Source organism: Somniosus microcephalus, unplaced genomic scaffold (genome assembly GCF_052327205.1).
Source record: "Somniosus microcephalus isolate GS21.2 unplaced genomic scaffold, FLI_Smic_1.0 unresolved_chr4, whole genome shotgun sequence".
Classification (NCBI taxonomy): Eukaryota; Metazoa; Chordata; class Chondrichthyes; order Squaliformes; family Somniosidae; genus Somniosus; species Somniosus microcephalus.
The window spans coordinates 19,449,070-19,474,662 of record NW_028225182.1 but is presented as its reverse complement, the minus strand read 5'-3'; the positions used below and the strand labels follow the sequence as shown (position 1 = coordinate 19,474,662).

The 25,593-nt window shown below is 52.4% G+C and overlaps 1 protein-coding gene and 1 non-coding gene across 2 annotated transcripts in view; one reads left to right on the top strand and one right to left on the bottom strand.

Annotated features, from left to right (window-relative positions):
- LOC147090012 (cohesin subunit SA-1-like) overlaps positions 1–25,593 on the top strand; it is a 62,272-nt gene that overhangs the window by 478 nt on the left and 36,201 nt on the right. Inside the window, exons 2-6 of the mRNA XM_085977025.1 lie at positions 381–555; positions 7,406–7,511; positions 13,836–13,964; positions 16,084–16,221; positions 20,440–20,577. Coding sequence (XP_085833151.1) covers positions 381–555; positions 7,406–7,511; positions 13,836–13,964; positions 16,084–16,221; positions 20,440–20,577 — 686 coding nt within the window. The remainder of the gene's footprint in view (positions 1–380; positions 556–7,405; positions 7,512–13,835; positions 13,965–16,083; positions 16,222–20,439; positions 20,578–25,593) is intronic.
- Positions 17,316–17,388, bottom strand: trnaf-gaa (transfer RNA phenylalanine (anticodon GAA)). Its single transcript has one exon. It is a non-coding gene; the product is annotated as a tRNA-Phe (tRNA).

The window sequence follows — 25,593 nt, the reverse complement described above, 5'->3', positions numbered from 1 at the left end:
AGAGAGAGACTGAGGTAAAAAAACCCAGAGAGAGAGAGAGAATGAGGTAAAAAAAAACCCAGAGAGAGAGAGAGAGAGAGACTGAGGTAAAAAAAACCCCAGCGAGAGAGAGAGAGAGACTGAGGTAAAAAACCCAGAGAGAGAGAGACTGAGGTAAAAAAACCCCAGAGAGAGAGAGAGAGACTGAGGTAAAAACCCCAGAGAGAGAGAGAGAGACTGAGGTAAAAACCCCAGAGAGAGAGAGAGAGACTGAGGTAAAAACCCCAGAGAGAGAGAGAGAGACTGAGGTAAAAACCCCAGAGAGAGAGAGAGAGAGACTGACCGGGACCCTCCCCTTCCAGCCCCGTCTGTATGTGACAGGGTTTCTGTTTGTTTTGCAGCTCTCGCAGTCATGCCGGTGTTGAGACCGAAGAAAGTCTCCCCCGTCTCTGAGGGGCCGGAGTCCTTGTCTCCGGGGAGTGGTCCCAGGGGCTCGGCCTCGCAGTATTCCAGCCCTGCCTATTTACGAGGGGAGGAGGTGGCAGAGCTGCTGGCGGGACAGGAGCCTGACTCAGAGTAAGTGGTCAATGCGCAGGGCCGGGGTGGGGTGGGGTGGGGTGGTGGAGGCATTGTTCGGGTTCTAGCTGTTTTTAACTCCTCGTGTTGCCGTGTCCCGTCCCCCTCTCATGTTCACACGGGGAGTTCCAGCCCCATCTGCCTCCTCAGGTGGATGGTAAGATCCCCTGGCACTGTTGGAAGAAGCAGACCTCATCTCCCGGTGTCCTGACCAGTATTCCACCCTCACCAAGACAGATTGGGGCTGTCGTGGTTGTGTTGCTGGACTAGTAATCCATGAGAACGGGAGTTCAAATCCCACTATGGCAGTTTGTGAATTGGAGTTCATAGAAACATAGACGATAGGAGCAGGAGCAGGCCATTCAGCCCCTCGAGCCTGCTCCGCCATTCAATGAGATCATGGCTGATCATCCAAATTCAGTACCCTGTCCCTGCCTTCGCCCCATACCCCTTGATCCCTTTAGCCTTAAGAAATATATCCAACTCCTTCTTGAATATATTTAATGAATTGGCCTCCACCGCCTTCTGTGGTAGAGAGTTCCACAGGTTCACCACTCTCTGGGTGAAGAAATTCCTCCTCATTTCTGTCCTAAATGGCTTACCCTTTATCCTTAGACTGTGTCCCCTGGTTCTGGACTCCCCGACCATCGGGAACATCCTTCCTGCATCTAGTCTGTCCAGTCCTGTCAGAATTTTATACGTTTCAATGAGATCCCCTCATTCTTCTAAACTCCAGCGAGTACAAGCCCAATCGGCCCAATCTCTCCTCATACGTCATTCCTGCCATCCCAGGTATCAGCCTGGTGAATCTTTGCTGAACTCCTTCCGTGGCAAGAACATCCTTCCTCAGATAAAGCGACCAAAACTGCACACAATACTCAAGATGTGCTCTCACCAAGGCCCTGTACAACTGCAGCAAGACATCCTTGTACTCAAACCCTCTCGCTACGAAGGCCCAACATACCATTTGCCTTCTTAACCGTCTGCTGCACCTGCATGCTTACCTTCAGCGACTGGTGCACAAGGACACCCAGGTCTCGTTGCACTTCCCCTTCTCCCAATCTATTGCCATTTAGATAATAATCTGCCTTCCTGTTTTTGCCACCAAAGTGGATAACCTCACATTTATCCACGTTATATTGCATCTGCCATGTTTCTGCCCAATCACCCAACCTGTCCAAATCATCCTGTAGTTTCTCGGCATCCTCCTCACAGCACACACGCCCACCCGGCTTTGTGTCGTCTGCAAATTTGGAGATATTACATCTAGTTCCCTTGTCCAGATCATTTAGTTTAAAAACATCTGGAAATAAAAAGCTGGAATCAGTAAAAGTGACCATGATGCTGTCAGATTGCTCTTAAAAACCCAACTGGTTCACCAGCCCAGTGTGTGAGAAATATAATCGACACTTGCCCAGCGAGTGAGCAATATAATCGACACATGCCCAGTTAGTGAGCAATATAATCGACATGTACCTGGTGAGTGAGAAATATAATCGACACGTACCCGGCGAGTGAGAAATATAATCGACACGTACATAAGAACATAAGTAGGAGTAGGCCATACGGCCCCTCGGGCCTGCTCCACCATTCAATAGGATCATGGCTGATCTGAATCTAGACTCACGTCCACTTCCCAGTCCACGTCCCGTAACCCCTAATTCCCTTATCTGCTAGGAAACTGTCTCTCTCCATTTTTAATTTATTTAATGTTGCAGCTTCCACAGCTCTCTGGGGTAGCAAATTCCATAGATTTACTACCCTCTGAGTGAAGAAGTTTCTCCTCATCTCAGTTTTGAAAGGGCAGCCCCTTATTCTAAGATTATGCCCCCTAGTTCTAGTCTCACCCATCAGTGGAAACATCTTCCCCGCATCCACCCGATCAAGCCCCCTCACAATCTTATATGTTTCGATAAGATCGCCTCTCATTCTTCTGAATTCCAATGAGTAGAGTCCCAACCTACTCAACCTTTCCTCATACGTCAACCCCCTCATCTCCGGAATCAACCGAGTGAACCTTCTCTGAACCGCCTCGAGAGCAAGTATATCTTTTCTTAAATATGGAAACCAAAACTGCACGCAGTATTCCAGGTGTGGCCTCACCAATAGCCTGTATAACTGCAGCAAGACTTCCCTGTTTTTATACTCCATCCCCCTTGCAATAAAAGCAAAGATTCCATTGGCCTTCCTGATCACCTGCTGCACCTGCATACTAACTTTTTGTGTTTCATGCACCAGGACCCCCAGATCCCTTTGTACTGTAGCACTTTGCAGTTTCTCTCCATTTAGATAATAACTTGCTCTTTGATTTTTTTCTGCCAAAGTGCATAACCTCACACTTTCCAACATTATATTGCATCTGCCAAATCTCCGCCCACTCACTTAGCCTGTCTATGTCCTTTTGCAGGTTTTTTATGTCATCCTCACTCACTGCTTTCCCTCCCATCTTTGTATCGTCGGCAAACTTGGATATGTTGCACTCGGTCCCTTCCTCCAAATCGTTAATATAGATTGTAAAGAGTTGGGGTCCCAGCACTGACCCCTGCGGAACACCACTAGTTACTGATTGCCAGCCCGAGAACGAACCATTTATCCCAACTCTTTGTTTTCTGTTAGATAGCCGATCTTCCACCCATGCCAGTATATTACCCCCAATCCTGTGATTTTTTTATCTTGTGCAGGAATCTTTTGTGTGGCACCATGTCAAATGCCTTTTGGAAGTCCAAATACACCACATCACTGGTTCTCCTTTATCCACCCTGTATGTTACATCCTCAAAGAATTCGAGCAAATTTGTCAAACATGACTTCCCCTTCATAAAACCATGCTGACTTTGTGAGTGAGCAATATAATCGCCACGTATCCAGTGAGTGAGAATATTTTTTTGATGAGGTAACAGAGAGGGTTGATGAGGGCAATGCGGTTGATGTGCACATGGACTTCCAAAAGGCGTTTGATAAAGTGCCACATAATAGGCTTGCCAGCAAAGTTGGAGCCCATGGAGTAAAAGCGACTGTGGCAGCATGGATATGAAATTGGCTCAGTGACAGGAAACCGAGAGTAGTGGTGAACGGTTGTTTCAGACTGGGGGTAGGTACACAGTGCTGTTCCCCAGGGGTCGGTTCTAGGACCACTGCTTTCCTTGATACATATTGATGACTTGGATGTGGGTGTACAGGGCACAATTTCAAAATCTGCAACTGACACACAACTTGGAAGTATAGTGACCAGTGGGGAGGATAGTGATAGACTTCAAGAGGACACAGACAGGCTGGTGGAATGGGCGGACACGTGGCAGGTGAAATTTAACGCAGAAAAGTGCGAAGTGATACATTTTGGTAGCACGACCGTGGAGAGGCAATATAAACTAAAGGGTACAATTCTAAAAGGGGTGCGTGAACAGAGAGACCTGGGGGTATATGTGCACAAATCGTTGAAGGTGGCAGGGCAGGCTGAGAAAGCGGTTAAAAAAGCATACGGGATCCTGAGCTTCATAAATAGAGGCAGAGAGTACAAAAGCAAGGAAGTTATGATGAATCTTTATAAAACACTGGTTCGGCCTCAACTGGAGTATTGTGTCCAATTCTGGGTACCGCACTTTAGGAAGGATGTGAAGGCCTTCGAGAGGATGCAGAAAAGATTTACGAGAATGGTTCCAGGGGTGAGGGACTGCAGTTATGTGGATAGACTGGCGAAGCTGGGGTTGTTCTCCTTAGAGCAGAGAAGATTGAGAGGAGATTTGATAGAGGTGTTCAAAATCATGAGGGGTCTAGACAGAGTAGATAGAAACTGTTCCCATTGGCAGAAACGTCGAGAACCAGAGGACACAGATTTAAGGTGATTGGTAGAAAAACCAAAGGCGACATGAGGAAAAATTTCTTTACGCAGCGAGTGGTTAGGATCTGGAATGCACTGCCTGAAAGGGTGGTGGAGGCAGACTCAATTGTGGCTTTCAAAAGGGAGTTGGATATCAACCTGAAGGAACAACAATTTGCAGGGCTCCGGGGAAAGGGCGGGGGAGTGGGACCAGCTGAAGTGCTCTTGCAGCGAGCCGGCACGGGCTTACATAGGATCTAGGGCACAGAAACAGGCCATTCGGCCCAACCAGTCCATGCTCCACTCGAGCCTCCTCGCGTCTTTCCTCATCTAAATATATCCGCATAACCCTCTATTCCCTTCTCCCTCATAGGCTTGTCCAGCCTCCCCTGAAATGCATCGATACTATGCACTTCAACCACTCCCTGTTGTAGCGAATTCTGCATTCACACCACTCTCTGGGTAAAGAAGTTTCTTCTGAATTCCCTATTGGATTTCTTGGTGACTATCTTATATTGATGACCTCCAGTTTTGCTCTTCCCCACAAGTGGAAACATTCTCTCTGTATCCACTCTATCAAAACCTTTCATCATTTTAAAGACCTCTATTAGGTCACCCCTCAGCCTTTTTTCAAGAGAAAAGAGACCCAGCCTGTTCATCCTTTCCTGAAATGTATACCCTCGCATTTCTGGTATCATCCTTGTAAATCTTCCCTGCACCCTTTCCAGTGCCTCGATATCCTTTTTATAATATGGCGACCAGAATGGCACACCGTACTCCAAGTGTGGTCTAACCAATGTTCGATACAGGTTTAGTATAACTTCCCTACTTTTCAATTCTATCCCTCTAGAAATAAACCCTAGTGCTTGGTTTGCTTTTTTATGGCCTTGCTAACCTGTGTCGCAACTTTTAGTGATTTGTGTATTTGTACTCCGAGATCCCTTTGTTCCTCTACCCCACCTAGACTCACCCCTCCAAGTGATAAGTGACCTCCCCATTCTTCCTGCCAAAATGTGATACCTCGCATTTATCTGTGTTGAAATTCATTTGCCAATTATATGCCCACTCTGCAAGTTTATTAATGTCCTGTAATTTGTTGCAGTCCTCCTCAGTGTTGACAATTCCACCCCCCCCACCCCACACCCAATTTGGTGTCATCCGCAAATTTAGAAATTGTTTGATTCCAAAGTCTACACCGTTAATACAAATTGTGAACAACAGTGGTCTCACCACTACCCACCTTCTGCCACTGTGAACAGCTACCCTTTACCCCATCTCCCTGCTTTCTGTCTTGAAACCAGCCAGCAATCCATTCTGCTACTTGTCCCCTGACTCCGCATTCTCTGACCTTGTTCAGCAGCCTATTATGGGGTACCTTATCGAAGGCCTTTTGAAAATCTAAATAAATTACATCCACTGTATTGCCATTGTCTACTCTCTCTGTTACCTCCTCAAAAATTCAATGAGGTTGGTCAAGCAAGACTTTCCCTTTTGAAATTCATGCTGACTATCCATTACTATGTTTTTAGTTTCTAGATGTTCTTCTATTTTCTCCTTTAGTAGAGATTCCATTATTTTTCCTATCACCGACGTTAAGCTGACTGGTCTATAATTCCCTGGACATGTTCTATCCCCCTTCTTAACTATAGGTATTACGTTAGTTATCCACCACTCTTCTAGCACCACACCTTTTTCTAACAAATTATTAAATATATGTAGTAATGCCTCTGCTATCTCTTCCCTAGATTCTTTTAAAATGCGTGGATACAATCTATCCGGACCAGGGGTTTTATCCTCTTTTGAGTTTGATTAGTTTATTTAATATATTCCCTCCTTTTATTTTAAATGCACTTATCTCATTACTAATCTCCTCATCCAATGTCATGTCCACCTGTTCTATCTCCCTGGTAAATACTGAAGCACAATAATTATTTAATATTTCTACCATTACCTGTGGTATTATCCTGCCTATCTCTTAATGACCCTATTCCCATCCCAAGCTTACTTTTTTTATTGATGTGCCTGCAAAATATTTTACTATTTTGATTTATGTTCCTTGATAATTTAATTTCATTATTCCTCTTTGCCTTCCTAATTGTTATTTTGACTTCTCTCCTAATCACTTCGTATTCTCCCTTATCATGCACTCCCCTGCTGTCTATGTACTTAATGTATGCCTCTTTCCTTGCCCTTAATTGTTCCCTTGCGGCTTTATTCATCCATAGAGTCTCATTAGTGTTTAGTTTGTTCTTTTCTTTTAGCGGAATATATTGTTCCTGCAGTCTGTTGAACACCGTTTTAAAATGCATCCAACTGCTGTTCTACATCGTTGTTTGCTAATATTGTTGTCCGTTTTATTTTCCCAAGTTCTATTCTCAGCCCCTCAAAATCGGCTTTTCTCCAATATATTACCCAGGTTTTCGTCAATTATCATCTTAAAGCATATTATATTATGGTCACTATTGCCTAGATGTTCCCCTAATTGACTGGCCAAATGGCTTCCTTCGGTGCTGTGACCATTCTATGATTCTAAATATAATCGACACGCGCCCAGCGAGAAATATAATCGACACGCGCCCAGCGAGAAATATAATCGACACGCGCCCAGCGAGAAATATAATCGACACATGCCCAGTGGATGAGCGAGAAATGTACTCGATACAAGCCAGTGAGTAAGAATGCTATCTGCCTTGTGGAAACCAGAAAGGGTTGGGTGTGGGATGAGAGGTCAGGAATCCCTTGACAGGGCGAAGAGCAGGCCAGGAAAATGATGCAGTCGATTGACCCAAGGAAAATCATTACTTGTATTTGCTAAGGTCCCAGGTGGCCAAGATTTTTATGAACTCAGTTTGAAGAGAGTTTTGCAGCCGACTGCTGCCCCAGAATGCTGAAAGCTGTGTGTGACCCCCCTCCCAGTTCAATGGTCCCACATCTCGTCCCCTGTCTGCACCTCATCCTCCATCTGGAGCAGTGCACACCACTGTCTATGGACACTGATACTTCGGGATTTAACACCCTTACTGCTTTCTCCCAGCGATGTCGAAAGTGAATCCGAGTCGGAGTCGGATACGGGGAGTGACTTCGAGGATACTTTGAAGAAGGGGAGGAAGCAAATAGCCTCTGCTCCGCAAAGGTCACCGGTAAGTGGACCAGAGCGGGACCTTGTGGTAATTGAGGTTTCAGCTGTTGGTTGGTGTAGAGCTTGTTCTCCAGCGCTCCCTCTACACTGTCCCATCAAACATTCCCAGGGCAGGTACAGCCCGGGTTAGATACAGAGTAAAGCTCCCTCTACACTGTCCCATCAAACATTCCCAGGGCAGGTACAGCCCGGGTTAGATACAGAGTAAAGCTCCCTCTACACTGTCCCATCAAACACTCCCAGGGCAGGTACAGCACGAGTTAGATACAGAGTAAAGCTCCCTCTACACTGTCCCATCAAACACCCCCAGGGCAGGTACAGCATGGGTTAGATACAGAGTAAAGCTCCCTCTACACTGTCCCATCAAACACTTCCAGGGCAGGTACAGCACGGGTCAGATACAGAGTAAATCTCCCTCTACACTGTCCCATCAAACACTCCCAGGGCAGGTACAGCACGGGTCACATACAGAGTAAAGCTCCCTCTACACTGTCCCATCAAACACTCCCAGGGCAGGTACAGCACGGGTTAGATACAGAGTAAAGCTCCCTCTACACTGTCCCATTAAACACTCCCAGGGCAGGTACAGTACGGGTCAGATACAGAGTAAAGCTCCCTCTACACTGTCCCATCAAACACTCCCAGGGCAGGTGCAGCACGGGTTAGATACAGAGTAAAGCTCCCTCTACACTGTCCCATCAAACACTCCCAGGGCAGGTACAGCACAGGGTTAGATACAGAGTAACGCTCCCTCTACACTGTCCCATCAAACACTCCCAGGGCAGGTACAGCACGGGTTAGATACAGAGTAAAGCTCCCTCTACACTGTCCCATCAAACACTCCCAGGGCAGGTACAGCACGTGTTAGATACAGAGTAAAGCTCCCTCTACACTGTCCCATCAAACACTCCCAGGGCAGGTGCAGCACGGGTTAGATACAGAGTAAAGCCCCCTCTGCACTGTCCCATCAAACACTCCCAGGGCAGGTGCAGCACGGGTTAGATACAGAGTAAAGATCCCTCTACACTGTCCCATCAAACACTCCCAGGGCAGGTACAGCACGGGTTAGATACAGAGTAAAGCTCCCTCTACATTGTCCCATTAAACACTCCCAGGGCAGGTACAGTACGGGTCAGATACAGAGTAAAGCTCCCTCTACACTGTCCCATCAAACACTCCCAGGGCAGGTACAGCACGGGTTAGATACAGAGTAAAGCTCCCTCTACACTGTCCCATTAAACACTCCCAGGGCAGGTACAGCACGGTTTAGATACAGAGTAAAGCTCCCTCTACACTGTCCCATCAAACACACCCAGGGCAGGTACAGCACGGGGTTAGATACAGAGTAAAGCTCCCTCTACACTGTCCCATTAAACACTCCCAGGGCAGGTACAGCACGGTTTAGATACAGAGTAAAGCTCCCTCTACACTGTCCCATTAAACACTCCCAGGGCAGGTACAGCACGGTTTAGATACAGAGTAAAGCTCCCTCTACACTGTCCCATCAAACACTCCCAGGGCAGGTACAGCACGGGTTAGATACAGAGTAAAGCTCCCTCTACACTGCCCCATCAAACACTCCCAGGGCAGGTACAGCATGGTTTAGATACAGAGTAAAGCTCCCTCTACACTGTCCCATCAAACACTCCCAGGGCAGGTACAGCACGGGTTAGATACAGAGTAAAGCTCCCTCTACACTGTCCCATTAAACACTCCCAGGGCAGGTACAGTACGGGTTAGATACAGAGTAAAGCTCCCTCTACACTGTCCCATCAAGCACTCCCAGGGCAGGTACAGCACGGTTTAGATACAGAGTAAAGCTCCCTCTACACTGTCCCATCAAACACTCCCAGGGCAGGTACAGCACGGGTTAGATACAGAGTAAAGCTCCCTCTACACTGTCCCATTAAACACTCCCAGGGCAGGTACAGCACGGGTTAGATACAGAGTAAAGCTCCCTCTACACTGTCCCATTAAACACTCCCAGGGCAGGTACAGTACGGGTCAGATACAGAGTAAAGCTCCCTCTACACTGTCCCATCAAACACTCCCAGGGCAGGTACAGCACGGGTTAGATACAGAGTAAAGCTCCCTCTACACTGTCCCATCAAACACTCCCAGGGCAGGTACAGCACGGGTTAGATACAGAGTAAAGCTCCCTCTACACTGTCCCATTAAACACTCCCAGGGCAGGTACAGTACGGGTCAGATACAGAGTAAAGCTCCCTCTACACTGTCCCATCAAACACTCCCAGGGCAGGTACAGCACGGGTCAGATACAGAGTAAAGCTCCCTCTGCACTGTCCCATCAAACACTCCCAGGGCAGGTACAGCACGGGTTAGATACAGAGTAAAGCTCCCTCTACACTGTCCCATCAAACACTCCCAGGGCAGGTACAGCACGGGTTAGATACAGAGTAAAGCTCCCTCTACACTGTCCCATCAAACACTCCCAGGGCAGGTACAGCACGGGTTAGATACAGAGTAAAGCTCCCTCTACACTGCCCCATCAAACACTCCCAGGGCAGGTACAGCACGGTTTAGATACAGAGTAAAGCTCCCTCTACACTGTCCCATCAAACACTCCCAGGGCAGGTACAGCACGGGTTAGATACAGAGTAAAGCTCCCTCTACACTGTCCCATTAAACACTCCCAGGGCAGGTACAGTACGGGTTAGATACAGAGTAAAGCTCCCTCTACACTGTCCCATCAAGCACTCCCAGGGCAGGTACAGCACGGGTTAGATACAGAGTAAAGCTCCCTCTACACTGTCCCATTAAACACTCCCAGGGCAGGTACAGTACGGGTTAGATACAGAGTAAAGCTCCCTCTACACTGTCCCATCAAGCACTCCCAGGGCAGGTACAGCACGGTTTAGATACAGAGTAAAGCTCCCTCTACACTGTCCCATCAAACACTCCCAGGGCAGGTACAGCACGGGTTAGATACAGAGTAAAGCTCCCTCTACACTGTCCCATTAAACACTCCCAGGGCAGGTACAGCACGGGTTAGATACAGAGTAAAGCTCCCTCTACACTGTCCCATTAAACACTCCCAGGGCAGGTACAGTACGGGTCAGATACAGAGTAAAGCTCCCTCTACACTGTCCCATCAAACACTCCCAGGGCAGGTACAGCACGGGTTAGATACAGAGTAAAGCTCCCTCTACACTGTCCCATTAAACACTCCCAGGGCAGGTACAGCACGGGTTAGATACAGAGTAAAGCTCCCTCTACACTGTCTCATCAAACACTCCCAGGGCAGGTACAGCACGGGTTAGATACAGAGTAAAGCTCCCTCTACACTGTCCCATTAAACACTCCCAGGGCAGGTACAGCACGGGGTTAGATACAGAGTAAAGCTCCCTCTACACTGTCCCATCAAACACTCCCAGGGCAGGTACAGCACGGGTTAGATACAGAGTAAAGCTCCCTCTACACTGTCCCATCAAACACTCCCAGGGCAGGTGCAGTACGGGTCAGATACAGAGTAAAGCTCCCTCTACACTGTCCCATCAAACACTCCCAGGGCAGGTACAGTACGGGTTAGATACAGAGTAAAGCTCCCTCTACACTGTCCCATCAAACACTCCCAGGGCAGGTGCAGTACGGGTCAGATACAGAGTAAAGCTCCCTCTACACTGTCCCATCAAACACTCCCAGGGCAGGTACAGCATGGGTTAGATACAGAGTAAAGCGCCCTCTTTCACATTACGCCTCCACCATGCTGCACCAGGATGGGTATTTCATTTTCTATAACAGATATCCCGTGGCCTCTCCGCTGCCAAAACCGTCCACTGCTGCAGGAAAATCCTGCATGGATCCCCTCTGTCCTAGCCCTGATCTTGCATTCCTCTCTCTAGTTTCTCTCCTAACTTCCCCCCGCCACTCCCACCACCAACATGCCCCCTTCTAGCTCCTCTTGTCCACAAGCCCCACCTCCTGTTCCTTTGACCGCGCACCCACCCAAGGGCCGATCCTGGCTCCCATGTTGCTAACATTGCGAATGTTTCGTCACTCGTTGGGTACTGTTTCCCCCTCCCTTTCAAAACCACAGGAGCGTAATCAGACAAAGGCTCTCGCCGATTCGCAGAAGGAGATGTTAGGAAGGGTGACTAAAATCTTGGTCAAAGAGGTAGGTTTTAAGGAGTGTCTTAAAGAAGGAGAGAGTGGCGGAGAGGGCTTCGGTAGCTGACGGTAATAGTGGGGCGAATGGACAGAGGCATGTATGAAAGCTCAGAGTTGGAGGAGCACAGAGATCTCGGAGGGTCGTCGGGCTGGAAGAGGTGACAGAGATGGGGAGGGGTGGGGCCACGGAGGGATTGGAATACGAGGAGGAGGCATTGGGCAACCCGCAGCCAATGCAGGTAACTGAAGTATTCCTGCCATTTTCTCAATCGTTGTTGCGACTGGACTTAGAATCCCGTGTACCGTTCTGGCCGCCACAGTACAGAAAGGATATTGCAGCTATTGAGAGGATACAGAAGAGAGCAACCAGAATGATTTGAGGGGTTGGAGGGATTGGATTATTGAGGGGCGATTATGCAAACTGGGCAGTTTCTCGGGGAAAAAAAGAGGTTGAGAGTTGATCTGATTGCTGTTTTTGGGATTCTGTAGTGACTGGATTATGGAGACCGTGACAAGCTGTCTCACTTTGTCCAGAAGAGTAGAACCAGAGGACACAGCCTGCGCTTGAACGGGGCTGAAGTAAAACGAATCTGCGGAATCGATATTTCAGTGAGCGAGTGGTCAATCTCGGGAGACGGTGGGAGCAGTTAGTATTGATTCATTGGAATGTAAATTAGATCGCTTTCTGTCAGAAATTAACCTTTTTGGGGATACAGTGTCTTCAGTAATTTGAGACATGACGCGAGGTGAGTGCAGCGTGCTCGGGAGGAACAGGTGGCTTTGGACCTATGGGGGGAGAAATTCAGTTGTTTGCGCCTCCTGTTATAGCGCCTTAGGGCGCTAATGGGGCGCAAAGCAACTAGTGCCCGGGCGCGGCGATGTTTGCGCTGCTCGTGAAATTAACTAGACATTTTGTGGCGGCGCTAAAAACTACCGCCACGATCTCCTGCGCCGGCAGATTGTGACGTCAGTCGAGTGCGCAACGCCCCGGACCGGATATTGAGGGACCCCCCCCTGCCTTACCGCCTGCCGCTAGCAGCGACAAGTTGAGGGGAGCGTTATGCTGTCAGAAAGGGACTGGGGGAGCGCTAGTTAAAGGCGACCGCTTCCTGCCTTTTTTTGTTGGTGACATTTTTGCACCGCACATTCTGAGAGAGAGAGAGAGAGACTTCTGGAGAGATTCAACGCTGTGTGAAGGAGTTTTGGGTACTGAGCAGCACTTTGCAGGTTGATTTTGATTTGCCCTTGTATCGATTTAGAAGAGACTATGGGGGCTGCACTCTGAGCTCTTTCCCTGGGTCTCTCCATTGTTCTTTCCAGCAGATTTGATATACAGGTCTCTCCAGGCCGAGACTCAAGGCTGCAATGAGCAGGATGTGGATGGAGACCAAGATCGACCCTCCCCTTTAAGATAAAAACAGAAAAATGCTGGAGAAACTCAGCAGGTCAAGCAGCAAATGTGAAGAGAGAAACAGAGTTAACGTTTCAGGTCGATGACCTTTCGTTAGAACTCCCCTTTAAGAACTGGCCGGTGCCAGTGTGTCTGTGTTCCATTGCTGACTGACATCACACGAGCTTCGCCAGCGCTCTGAGGTAGCGCCTCGCTCCTCAGCCTTTGCGCCTTAAGACAGGTGTGAAGTGTCTGATTTAGCGCTCCAATCACCTCCAGGGGCAATAAAAGCCAAGTTTGCCATCGGAGGCGATAACTAGCGCCAGGCGCTAAACTTTGCGCACGGCCGCTAATGACGCCCCAAACGGGGCGATACTGAATTTTTCCCCCCGTTTCCAAAGCTCTCCATCACTGGGGGGTTTCCGCGCCTCGTGTCTGGGTCTGTTGTCGACTCATTGGTAGAGATCGATTGCTGCGATCAGTCAACAGCTCCATTGTCGTTGTACAGTACGAACTAGATGGACCTTGGTCGTTTTCTGTCGAGCAAGTCCTATGATTCTTGGTCAGCGAGCACAAGGGCGGTTGGCGAGCGGGACGGTGTGAGTGAGGATAAAGGCAGCAGAGTTTTGGATGAGCTGAAGTTCACAGGAGAGTGTTGGGAGTGGTTGAGTCTGGAAGAGACTGAAGCGTGGGTGAGGGTTTCCGCTGCAGAGGAGCCGAGACGGGCAGAGACTGGCGATGTTAGGGAGGCATCTGGCTAAATATGCGGTGTTGAGGTTCTGATTGGTCGTCCTGATGTGTTTGCAGCCGCCCAAGAGGCCAAGGCGTGCGCTGGTTGAGAAGAAAGTGGCCGTGAAGAAGAAGAAGAATTCTGCCAGGCGGCAAAAGCCCAGCCCTATGCCCGAGTCACCGAGACTGGCGAAGAGTGCGCCACAGGTGGGTGTTGGACTGGCAGCAGCCGGGCTGTGGCCTTCGGTGATAAACTTACATCTCTAAACCCCCTTCAACAACCTCGGGACGTCCCAGAAACACTTTACAGCCACTGAAGCACGTTTGACGTGTAGTCGCTGTTGTAATGTAGGAAACACGGTAGCCAATGTGTGCACAGCAAGCTCCCACAAACAGCACTGTGATAATGACCAAATTATCTGCTTTAGTGATGTTGGCTGAGGGTAAATAATGGCCAGGACACAGGGAGAATGCCCATGCTCCTCTTCAAAATAGTGCAGTGGGATCTTTCACATCCACCCGAGTGGACAGAAGGGGCATCGGTTTAACGTCTCGTCCGAAAGACACCACCTCCGACAGTGCGGCGCTCCCTCAGTACTGCCCCTCCAACAGTGCAGCACTCCCTCAGTACTGCCCCTCCGACAGTGCGGCGCTCCCTCAGTACTGTCCCTCCGACAGTGCAGCACTCCCTCAGTACTGCCCCTCCGACCCTGCAGCGCTCTCTTAGTGCTGCCCCTCCGACAGTGCGGCGCTCCCTCAGTACTGCCCCTCCGACAGTGCGGCGCTCCCTCAGTACTGCCCCTCCGACAGTGCGGCGCTCCCTCAGTACTGCCCCTCCGACAGTGCGGCGCTCCCTCAGTACTGCCCCTCCGACAGTGCGGCGCTCCCTCAGTACTGCCCCTCCGACAGTGCGGCGCTCCCTCAGTACTGCCCCTCCGACAGTGCGGCGCTCCCTCAGTACTGCCCCTCCGACAGTGCGGCGCTCCCTCAGTACTGCCCCTCCGACAGTGCGGCGCTCCCTCAGTACTGCCCCTCCGACAGTGCGGCGCTCCCTCAGTACTGCCCCTCCGACAGTGCGGCGCTCCCTCAGTACTGCCCCTCCGACAGTGCGGCGCTCCCTCAGTACTGCCCCTCCGACAGTGCGGCGCTCCCTCAGTACTGCCCCTCCGACAGTGCGGCGCTCCCTCAGTACTGCCCCTCCGACAGTGCGGCGCTCCCTCAGTACTGCCCCTCCGACAGTGCGGCGCTCCCTCAGTACTGCCCCTCCGACAGTGCGGCGCTCCCTCAGTACTGCCCCTCCGACAGTGCGGCGCTCCCTCAGTACTGCCCCTCCGACAGTGCGGCGCTCCCTCAGTACTGCCCCTCCGACAGTGCGGCGCTCCCTCAGTACTGCCCCTCCGACAGTGCGGCGCTCCCTCAGTACTGCCCCTCCGACAGTGCGGCGCTCCCTCAGTACTGCCCCTCCGACAGTGCGGCGCTCCCTCAGTACTGCCCCTCCGACAGTGCGGCGCTCCCTCAGTACTGCCCCTCCGACAGTGCGGCGCTCCCTCAGTACTGCCCCTCCGACAGTGCGGCGCTCCCTCAGTACTGCCCCTCCGACAGTGCGGCGCTCCCTCAGTACTGCCCCTCCGACAGTGCGGCGCTCCCTCAGTACTGCCACTCCGACAGTGCGGCGCTCCCTCAGTACTGCCCCTCCGACAGTGCGGCGCTCCCTCAGTACTGCCCCTCCGACAGTGCGGCGCTCCCTCAGTACTGCCCCTCCGACAGTGCGGCGCTCCCTCAGTACTGCATATGGAGTGTTGGCTTGGATTTTGTGCTCAAGTCTCTGGACTGGGACTTGAACTCACAACGGTCTGACTTAGAGGCGAGAGTGCTGCGGTAACCCATAGTGATGATGTCCCTCAGTGATGCTGCTTCCTAACCAGATTCACCCCACCAACGGTGCTACTGCTGCCCGTGGTTCTGGACCATTAGTGTTACCCATTTTCTCCCATACACTCCTTTCGTAAATGAATCGGTCCGAGCTGGAATCAGATTCTACTGACACTAGTTACCTCTCGGCCAGCTAACCACTCGTGATTGGGACTGTTGACAAGCCTCTCAGCCGAACCTAATCCTGTCTATCTACACCCCCCACCCCCGCAAACCGGCCTCTGTCAGCAGTGACTGCGAGTGGGGTCCCTGAGCTGGTGTCCCGATGACGAACTGTTTCTCTGAGGCCCAGCAAGAGCCCAGGTTTCTCCAGCTGACAAAGTGGCATCCCGCATTGCAAATCTACCCGCATCGTCATACCCACATGTACTCACATCCTCCAATGTGTTGGCAGCTCTCCAGGAGACCAAGGCGAGCGCTGGCCGAGAGAAACCAGACAGCGGAGAAAGAGAATGCTTCGATGTGGCTGGACAGCGATCAGGAAGGCAGTAACCTGTCTGTGAGCACCAGACAGCCGAAAAGTGCGGCACAGGTGAGTGTTGGAGCGACAAGAGGTGGGAGAAAGTCTTTGGCCCCTTTAAATGATCGCACAGATCTACCAAGGAATGGCTGCTCCTAGCTATAGAATGGCGGTTGTGTGTGGGACGCGAGGCTTTGTAACGAGGAGATGTTTGTGCCCGAGTCACTCAGCCTGGTGAAGGGTCCCCACAGGTGGGTGTCGGACCCGCAGCGGCAGTGTTGTGGCCTTTGGTAACCCATGGCGATCATGTCCCTCACTGATCCTGCTTCCGAACCAGATTCACCCACCGCTGCTGCTGCTGCCCGTAGCCCTGGACCGTTAGTGTTACCCATTTTCTCCCATCCACTCCTGCGTAGACAATAAAGGAGAGGATGACAAAATGAAATACGAAGAGGTTAGGAAAGAAGTTAACGAAACAATTAGGAAAGCAAAGAGGAACTATCAAATTCAATTATCAAGGAACATAAAAAGAAATAGTAAACTACCCTACTGACACACATAACAAAAGGTAAAACAGGATAAGGATAGGGCCACGAAGGGATACACAAGATAAACTCGGGTAATGACAGTGAAATGGCAGCAAAATTGAATAGTTACTTTGCCTCGGTAATTGCCAGGGAGACTAACATGGTGGACATGACATTAGAAGAGAACAAAAGAGATATAAAGACATTTACGAGATCAAGGGAGATTATCACAGAATCACAGAAACCCCACAGTGCAGATAGAGGCCATTTCGGCCCATCGAGCCTGCACCGACACATATCCCACCCTATCCCCGTAACCCCTACAGCAACGCATATCCCACCCTATCCCCGTAACCCCATGTATTTAATCCCCCTAACACTAAGGGTCAATTTATCATAACCAATCAACCGAACCCGCACATCTTTGGACTGTGGGAGGAAACCGGAGCACCCGGAGGAAACCCACGCAAACACGGGGAGAATGTGCAAACTCCACACAGACAGTCACCCGAGGCCGGATTCGAACCCGGGTCCCTGGCGCTGTGAGGCAACAGTGCTAACCACTATGCCACCGTGCTCCCTAAAATCTCTCCTGATTCGCTCCTCTTGTAGTGAAGGAGACAGAAAGTAACTAAAACCTGCCGAAACCCGGGATCGAACCAGGGACCTTTAGATCTTCAGTCTAACGCTCTCCCAACTGAGCTATTTCAGCTTCTTGAATTATCAATAAACGAATCCAGTTAGATAAAACCCCTGGATGGCATCCGCACATATTAAAAAGGTCGTCTTCTTAGGCAGTCCCTCAGAACCGAGGATGACTAAAAATGAGTTCGCAGGTGACTGATGAGTCCAATGCGGGACCTACAGTCTCTGTCACAGGTGGGGCAGACGGTGGTTGAAGGGGCGGGTGGGTGGGGAGCTTGGGTTGACTTGCGCTCCTTGCGCTTGGCTTCCGCTTGCTCCCGGCGAAGAGACTCGAGGTGTTCGGCGCCTTCCCGGATGCTTCTCCTCCACTTTGTGCGGTCTCGGGCCAGGGATTCCCAGGTGTCGGTGGGGGATGTTGCACTTTTTCAAGGAGGCTTTGAGGGTGTCCTTGAAGCGTTTCCTCTGCCCACCTGGGGCTCTCTTGCCGAGTCGGAGCTCCGAGTAGCGCGCTTGTTTTGGGAGTCTCGTATCAGGCTTGCAGACGATGTGATCCGTCCACCGGAGGTGTTCGAGTGTGGTCAAAGCTTCGATGCTGGGGATGTTGGCCTGAGTGAGAACACTGACATTGGTGGGGAAGAGATAGCAGAGGCACTATTACATATAGATATATATAAAACAATTCATTCGAAAAGGGAATACTGACAGACAGCTAATGTGTTTCTTATATTTAAAAAGGGAGATAGAACAAATCCAGGGAGCTATAGACCAGTTAGCTTAATGTCGGTGTAGGAAAGATAATAGAATCTTTACTGAAAGATAATAGAATCTTTACTCAAAGATGTAATGGAAAAGCATCTAGAAACGGAAAATAATATAAAAAGCAGTGGGCACGGATTCCTCATGCTTGACCAAACTTTCTTTGAAGAAGTAACAAAGAGCAGATAAGGGTACTGCAGTAGAGGTAATATATTTGGATTCTCCAAAGGCCTTTGCTAAGGCACCACACAGTAGATCTGTGACTAAGGTCAGAAGAATGGATAGCAAGCTGACTACAGAACAGAAAACAGAGAGTAGGGGTTAAAAGGTAGTTACTTAGACTGGCAAATGGTAGGAAGTGGTGTTCCACGAGGATCGGTGCTGAGACCACTGTTGGTCGCCATTCACATAAATGTTTTGGACTCTGGAATCGGAAATCCAATTTCAAAATTTGCTGACGACACCAAATTGGGGGCTGTGGCTAATGCAGAGGAGGACTGGGACAAAACACAAGAAAACGTTAATAAATTTGCAGAATGGGCGTGTACATGGAAAATGAATTTCGATATCGATAATTGTGAGGTGGTGCATTTTGGCAAGAAGAATAAGGAGGCCATATACCCCTTGGATAATGGAGTAGAGGAGCAAAGGGATCTCGGGGTCCAGATACACACGTCACTAAAAGTAACAATGCAGGTTAACAAGGCCATAAAAATAGCAAACCAAGCACGGGTTCATTTCTAGAGGGATAGAATTGCAAAGCCGAGAAGTTGGGTTAAACTTGTATAGAGCCTTGGTTAGACCACACCTGGAGTACTGCGTACAGTTCTGGTCTCGTGTTATTATAAAAATAATAGAGGCACTGGAGAAGGTGCAGAAAAAGATTTACTAGAATGATGCCAGAGCTGAGAGGATATAACCATCAGGAAAGATTGAACAGGGCTGGGGATCTTTTCTCTTGAGGTCTTTACGAGTATGAAAGGGTTTGCTAGGGTAGACGTAGCGAATGTTAGTTTGTGGGGAGTTGAAACTAGGGGTCGTAAATATGCGGTAGATATTAATAAATCCAATAGGGAATTGAGGAGAAACTTCTTTACCCAGAGAGTGGAACTCGCTACCACAGGGAGTGGTTGAGGTGAATAGTATAGATGCTTTTAAGGGGAAGCTAGATAAAGACATGAGGGAGAAAGGAATAGAAGGATATGCTGATGGGGCTAAACATAGAAGATAGGAGCAGGAGTAGGCCATTCGGCCCCTCTAGCCTGCTCCGCCATTCAATGAGATCATGGCTGATCATCCAAATTCAGTACCCTGTCCCTGCCTTCTCCCCATATCCCTTGATCCCTTTAGCCTCAAGAAATATATCCAACTCCTTCTTGAATATATTTAATGAATTGGCCTCAATTGCCTTGTGTGGCAGAGAATTCCACAGGTTCACCATTCTCTGGGTGAAGAAATTCCTCCTCATCTCAGTCCTAAATGGCTTACCCCTTATCCTTAGACTGTGACCCCTGGTTCTGGACTCCCTGACCATCGGGAACATCCTTCCTGCATCTAGTCTGTCCAGTCCTGTCAGAATTTTATAAGCTTCAATGAGATCCCCTCTCGTTCTTCTAAACTCCAGCGAGTATAAGCCCAATTGACCCAATCTCTCCTCATACATCATTCCTGCCATCCCAGGTATCAGCCTGGTGAATCTTCGCTGCACTCCCTCCATGGCAAGAACATCCTTCCTCAGGTAAGGTGACCAAAACTGCACACAATACTCAAGGTGTGGTCTCACCAAGGCCCTGTACAACTGCAGCAAGACATCCTTGCTCCTGTACTCAAACCCTCTCGCTACGAAGGCCAACATACCATTTGCCTTCTTAACCGCCTGCTGCACCTGTATGCTTACCTTCAGCGACTGGTGCACAAGGACACCCAGGTCTCGTTGCACTCCCCCTTCTCCCAATCTATTGCCATTCAGATAATAATCTGCCTTCCTGTTTTTGCCACTGAAGTGGATAACCTCGCATTTATCCAGGTTATATTGCATCTGCCATGTTTCTGCCCAATCACCCAACATGTCCAAATCATCCTGTAGTTTCTCGGCATCCTCCTCACAGCACACACCCCCACCCAGCTTTGTGTCGTCTGCAAACTTGGAGATATTACATCTAGTTCCCTCGTCCAGATCATTAATATATATTGTGATTAGATGAAGTATGGTGGGGGAGCCTCGTGTGGAGCATGAACACCGACCGGCATGGATCTGTTGGGCTGAATGGCCTGTTTCAGTGCTGTACATTCTGCGTAATTCCTTTCATGAATTACTCTCATCCTCCCGCGTGCACACTCACATCCTCCAATATGTTGGCAGCTCTCCAGCAGACCAAGACGAGCGCTGGCCGAGAGTAACCAGATAGCGGGGAAAAAGAATGGTTCCGTGTTGCTGGACAGCGATCAGGAAACCAGTAAGCTGTCTGTGAGCACCAGGCAGCCGAAAGGTGCGGCACAGGTGAGTGTTGGAGCAGCAGGAGGTGGGAGAAAGACTTGCGGGGTCTTTGGGCATCTGGGAATGAACCTTTCAACGCCCCCACTCGTCACTCCGGTTTGGAGATTGCCTTCGACGCAGTTTCAATTTTAAAAATGGGCGCCAAGCACTAATGGAAGAATTAGGGGAGTGTTGTCAGAGGGCCAAGGCGGCTGGAGGCTCCGTGACTGAAGGTGGGGCAGAGGGTTGGAGAATGCAGATGCCCAGAGCGGGAGGAGGCAAGGGCTCCCACTGGCGGGGCAGAATTGGAGGAGGTTGCAGAGCTCGGGAGGATCGAAGCCATGACGCGCTTGGTAAATGAGCATTTGGGGTTGACCGTGCTGGGGTTGTGGGAGCTGCTGAGGGCTGCGTTGTGTGGGAAAGGGTGTGGCTGGTGATTTGTGACGGCAGTGTGGTGACGGAAAGATGCAGCGAGTGAGGCAATCGATTGATGATCAGCTCAAGGTCAGGCGGGACACGGGGGGTACTCGATGGCTTCAGTCTGAGCAAGTAACTGTGCAGGGAGATGGGGCCGGAGAGCTGGGCAGTGAGCACCTGTTCCTGCCCGCTTCTCTAATCCCCCCACACGCAACAACCGTCGCCGGGCTCTCTAATCCCCCCAACAACCGTCTCCGGGCTCTCTAATCCCCCGAACAACCGTCGCCGGGCTCTCTAATCCCCCCCAACAACCGTCTCCGGGCTCTCTAATCCCCCAACAACCGTCTCCGGGCTCTCTAATCCCCCCAACAACCGTCGCCGGGCTCTCTAATCCCCCCACTCCCGTCACTGGGCTCTCTAATCCCCCCAACAACCGTGTCCGGGCTCTCTAATCCCCCCAACAACTGTCTCCGGGCTCTAATCCCCCCAACAACCGTCGCCGGGCTCTCTAATCCCCCCAACAACCATCGCCGGGCTCTCTCATCCCCCCAACAACCGTCGCCGGGCTCTAATCCCCCCAACAACCGTCACCGGGCTCTCTAATCCCCCCAACCAGCGTCTCCGGGCTGTAATCCCCCCCACAACCGTCGCCGGGCTCTCTAATCCCCCCGACAACTGTCGCCGGGCTCTAATCCCCCCAACAACCGTCACCGGGCTCTCTAATCCCCCCAACCAGCGTCTCCGGGCTGTAATCCCCCCCACAACCGTCGCCGGGCTCTCTAATCCCCCCAACAACCGTCGCCGGGCTCTCTAATCCCCCCAACAACCGTCACCGGGCTCTAATCCCCCCAACAACCGTCACCGGGCTCTAATCCCCCCAACAACCGTCTCCGTGCTCTCTAATCCCCCCCAACAACCGTCACCGGGCTCTCTAAACCCCCCCAACAACTGTCGCCGGGCTCTCTAATCCCCCCCAACAACCGTCACCGGGCTCTCTAATCCCCCCGACAACCGTCGCCGGGCTCTCTAATCCCCCCCAACAACCGTCACCGGGCTCTCGAATCCCCCCAACAACTGTCGCCGGGCTCTCTAATCCCCCCAACAACCGTCGCCGGGCTCTCTAATCCCCCCCAACAACCGTCACCGGGCTCTCTAATCCCCCCCAACAACCGTCACCGGGCTCTCTAATCCCCCCCAACAACCGTCACCGGGCTCTCTAATCCCCCGACAACCGTCGCCGGGCTCTCTAATCCCCCGAACAACCGTCTCCGGGCTCTAATCCCCCGAACAACCGTCGCTGGGCTCTCTAATCCCCCCCAACAACCATCGCCGGGCTCTCTAATCCCCCCAACAACCGTCGCTGTGCTCTCTAATCCCCCCAACAACCGTCGCTGTGCTCTCTAATCCCCCCAACAACCGTCACCGGGCTCTCTAATCCCCCCAACAACCGTCGCCGGGCTCTCTAATCCCCCCAACAACCGTCACCGGGCTCTCTAATCCCCCCAACAACCGTCGCCGGGCTCTCTAATCCCCCCAACAACCGTCGCCGGGCTCTCTAATCCCCCCAACAACCGTCACCGGGCTCTCTAATCCCCCCAACAACCGTCGCCGGGCTCTCTAATCCCCCCAACAACCGTCACCGGGCTCTCTAATCCCCCCAACAACCGTCGCCGGGCTCTCTAATCCTCCCAACAACCGTCGCCGGGCTCTCTAATCCCCCCAACAACCGTCACCGGGCTCTCTAATCCTCCCAACAACCGTAACCGGGCTCTAATCCCCCCGACAACCGTCGCCGGGCTCTCTAATCCCCCCAACAACCGTCTCCGGGCTCTCTAATCCCCCCGACAACCGTCGCCGGGCTCTCTAATCCCCCCAACAAGCGTCGCCGGGCTCTCTAATCCCCGCAACAACCGTCACCGGGCTCTCTAATCCCCCCAACAACCGTCGCCGGGCTCTCTAATCCCCCCAACAACCGTCGCCGGGCTCTAATCCCCCGACAACCGTCGCCGGGCTCTCTCATCCCCCCGACAACCGTCTCCGGGCTCTAATCCCCCCAACAACCGTCGCCGGGCTCTAATCCCCCCAACAACCGTCGCCGGGCTCTAATCCCCCCAACAACCGTCTCCGGGCTCTAATCCCCCCGACAACCGTCTCCGGGCTCTCTAATCCCCCCGACAACTGTCACCGGGCTCTCTCATCCCCCCCGACAACCGTCGTCAGGCTCTCCAATCCCCCCAACAACCGTCGCCGGGCTCTAATCCCCCCGACAACCGTCACCGGCCTCTCTAATCCCCCCAACAACTGTCGCCGGGCTCTAATCCCCCCGACAACCGTCGCCGGGCTCTCTAATCCCCCCAACAACTGTCGCCGGGCTCTAATCCCCCCAACAACCGTCACCGGGCTCTCTAATCCCCCCAACCAGCGTCTCCGGGCTCTCTAATCCCCCCGACAACTGTCGCCGGGCTCTCTAATCCCCCCAGCAACTGTCGCCGGGCTCTCTGATCCCCCCAACAACCGTCGCCGGGCTCTCTAATCCCCCCGACAACCGTCGCCGGGCTCTCTAATCCCCCCAACAACCGTCACCGGGCTCTCTAATCCCCCCAACAACCGTCTCCGGGCTCTAATCCCCCCAACAACCGTCTCCGGCCTCTCTAATCCCCCCAACAACCGTCGCTGGGCTCTAATCTCCCCAACAACTGTCTCCGGGCTCTAAACCCCCAACAACCGTCTCCGTGCTCTCCAATCCGCCAACAACCGTCTCCGGGCTCTCTAATCCCCCCAACAACCGTCGCCGGGCTCTCTAATCCCCCCAACAACCGTCTCCGGGCTCTCTAATCCCCCCAACAACCGTCGCCGGGCTCTCTAATCCCCCCAACAACCGTCTCCGGGCTCTCTAATCCCCCCAACAACCGTCACCGGGCTCTCTAATCCCCCCAACAACCGTCACCGGGCTCTCTAATCCCCCGAACAACCGTCATCGGGCTCTCTAATCCCCCCAACAACCGTCACCGGGCTCTCTAATCCCCCCAACAACCGTCACCGGGCTCTCTAATCCCCCGAACAACCGTCTCCGGGCTCTCTAATCCCCCCAACAACCGTCGCCGTGCTCTCTAATCCCCCCAACAACCGTCGCCGGGCTCTAATCCCCCCAACAACCGTCACCGGGCTCTAATCCCCCCAACAACTGTCGCCGGGCTCTCTAATCCCCCCAACAACCGTCGCCGGGCTCTCTAATCCCCCCAACAACCGTCACCGGGCTCTCTAATCCCCCCAACCAGCGTCTCCGGGCTCTCTAATCCCCCCAACAACCGTCACCGGGCTCTAATCCCCCCAACAACCGTCACCGGGCTCTCTAATCCCCCCAACACCTGTCGCCGGGCTCTAATCCCCCCAACAACCGTCGCCGGGCTCTCTAATCCCCCCAACAACCGTCTCCGGGCTCTCTAATCCCCCCAACAACCGTCGCCGGGCTCTCTAATCCCCCCAACAACTGTCGCCGGACTCTCTAATCCCCCCAACAACCGTCGCCGGGCTCTAATCCCCCCAATAAATGTCGCCGGGCTCTCTAATCCCCCCAACAACCGTCTCCGGGCTCTCTAATCCCCCCAACAACCGTCACCGGGCTCTCTAATCCCCCCAACAACCGTCACCGGGCTCTCTAATCCCCCCGACAACCGTCGCCGGGCTCTAATCCCCCCAACAACCGTCGCCGGGCTCTCTAATCCCCCCCAATAACCGTCTCCGGGCTCTCTAATCCCCCCCAACAACCGTCGCCGGGCTCTAATCCCCCCAACAACCATCACCGGGCTCTCTAATCCCCCAACAACCGTCACCGGGCTCTCTAATCCCCCAACAACTGTCTCCGGGCTCTCTAATCCCCCCAACAACCGTCACCGGGCTCTCTAATCCCCCCCCAACAACCGTCGCTGGGCACTCTAATCCCCCCAGCAACCGTCGCCGGGCTCTCTAATCCCCCCAACAACCGTCGCCGGGCTCTCTAATCCCCCCAACAACTGTCGCCGGGCTCTCCAATCCCCCCACTCCTCTCCCCGGACTCTCCAATCCCCCCACTCCTCTCCCCGGGCCCTCTAATCCCCCCACTACTCTCCCCGGGCCCTCTAATCCCCCCACTCCTCTCCCCGAGCTCTCTAATCCCCCCACTCCTCTCCCCGGGCCCTCTAATCCCCCCCACTCCTCTCCCCGGGCCCTCTAATCCCCCCCACTCCTCTCCCCGAGCTCTCTAATCCCCCCGCTCCTCTCCCCGGGCTCTCTAATCCCCCCGCTCCTCTCCCCGGACCCTCTAATCCCCCCACTCCTCTCCCCGGACCCTCTAATCCCCCCACTCCTCTCCCCGGGACCTCTAATCCCCCCATTCCTCTCCCCGGGCCCTCTAATCCCCCCACTCCTCTCCCCGGGCCCTCTAATCCCCCCACTCCTCTCCCCGGGCCCTCTAATCCCCCCACTCCTCTCGCCGGACCCTCTAATCCTCCCACTCCTCTCCCCGGGCCCTCTAATCCCCCCACTCCTCTCCCCGAGCTCTCTAATCCCCCCACTCCTCTCGCCGGGCCCTCTAATCCCCCCACTCCCGTCGCCGGGCCCTCTAATCCCCCCACTCCTCTCCCC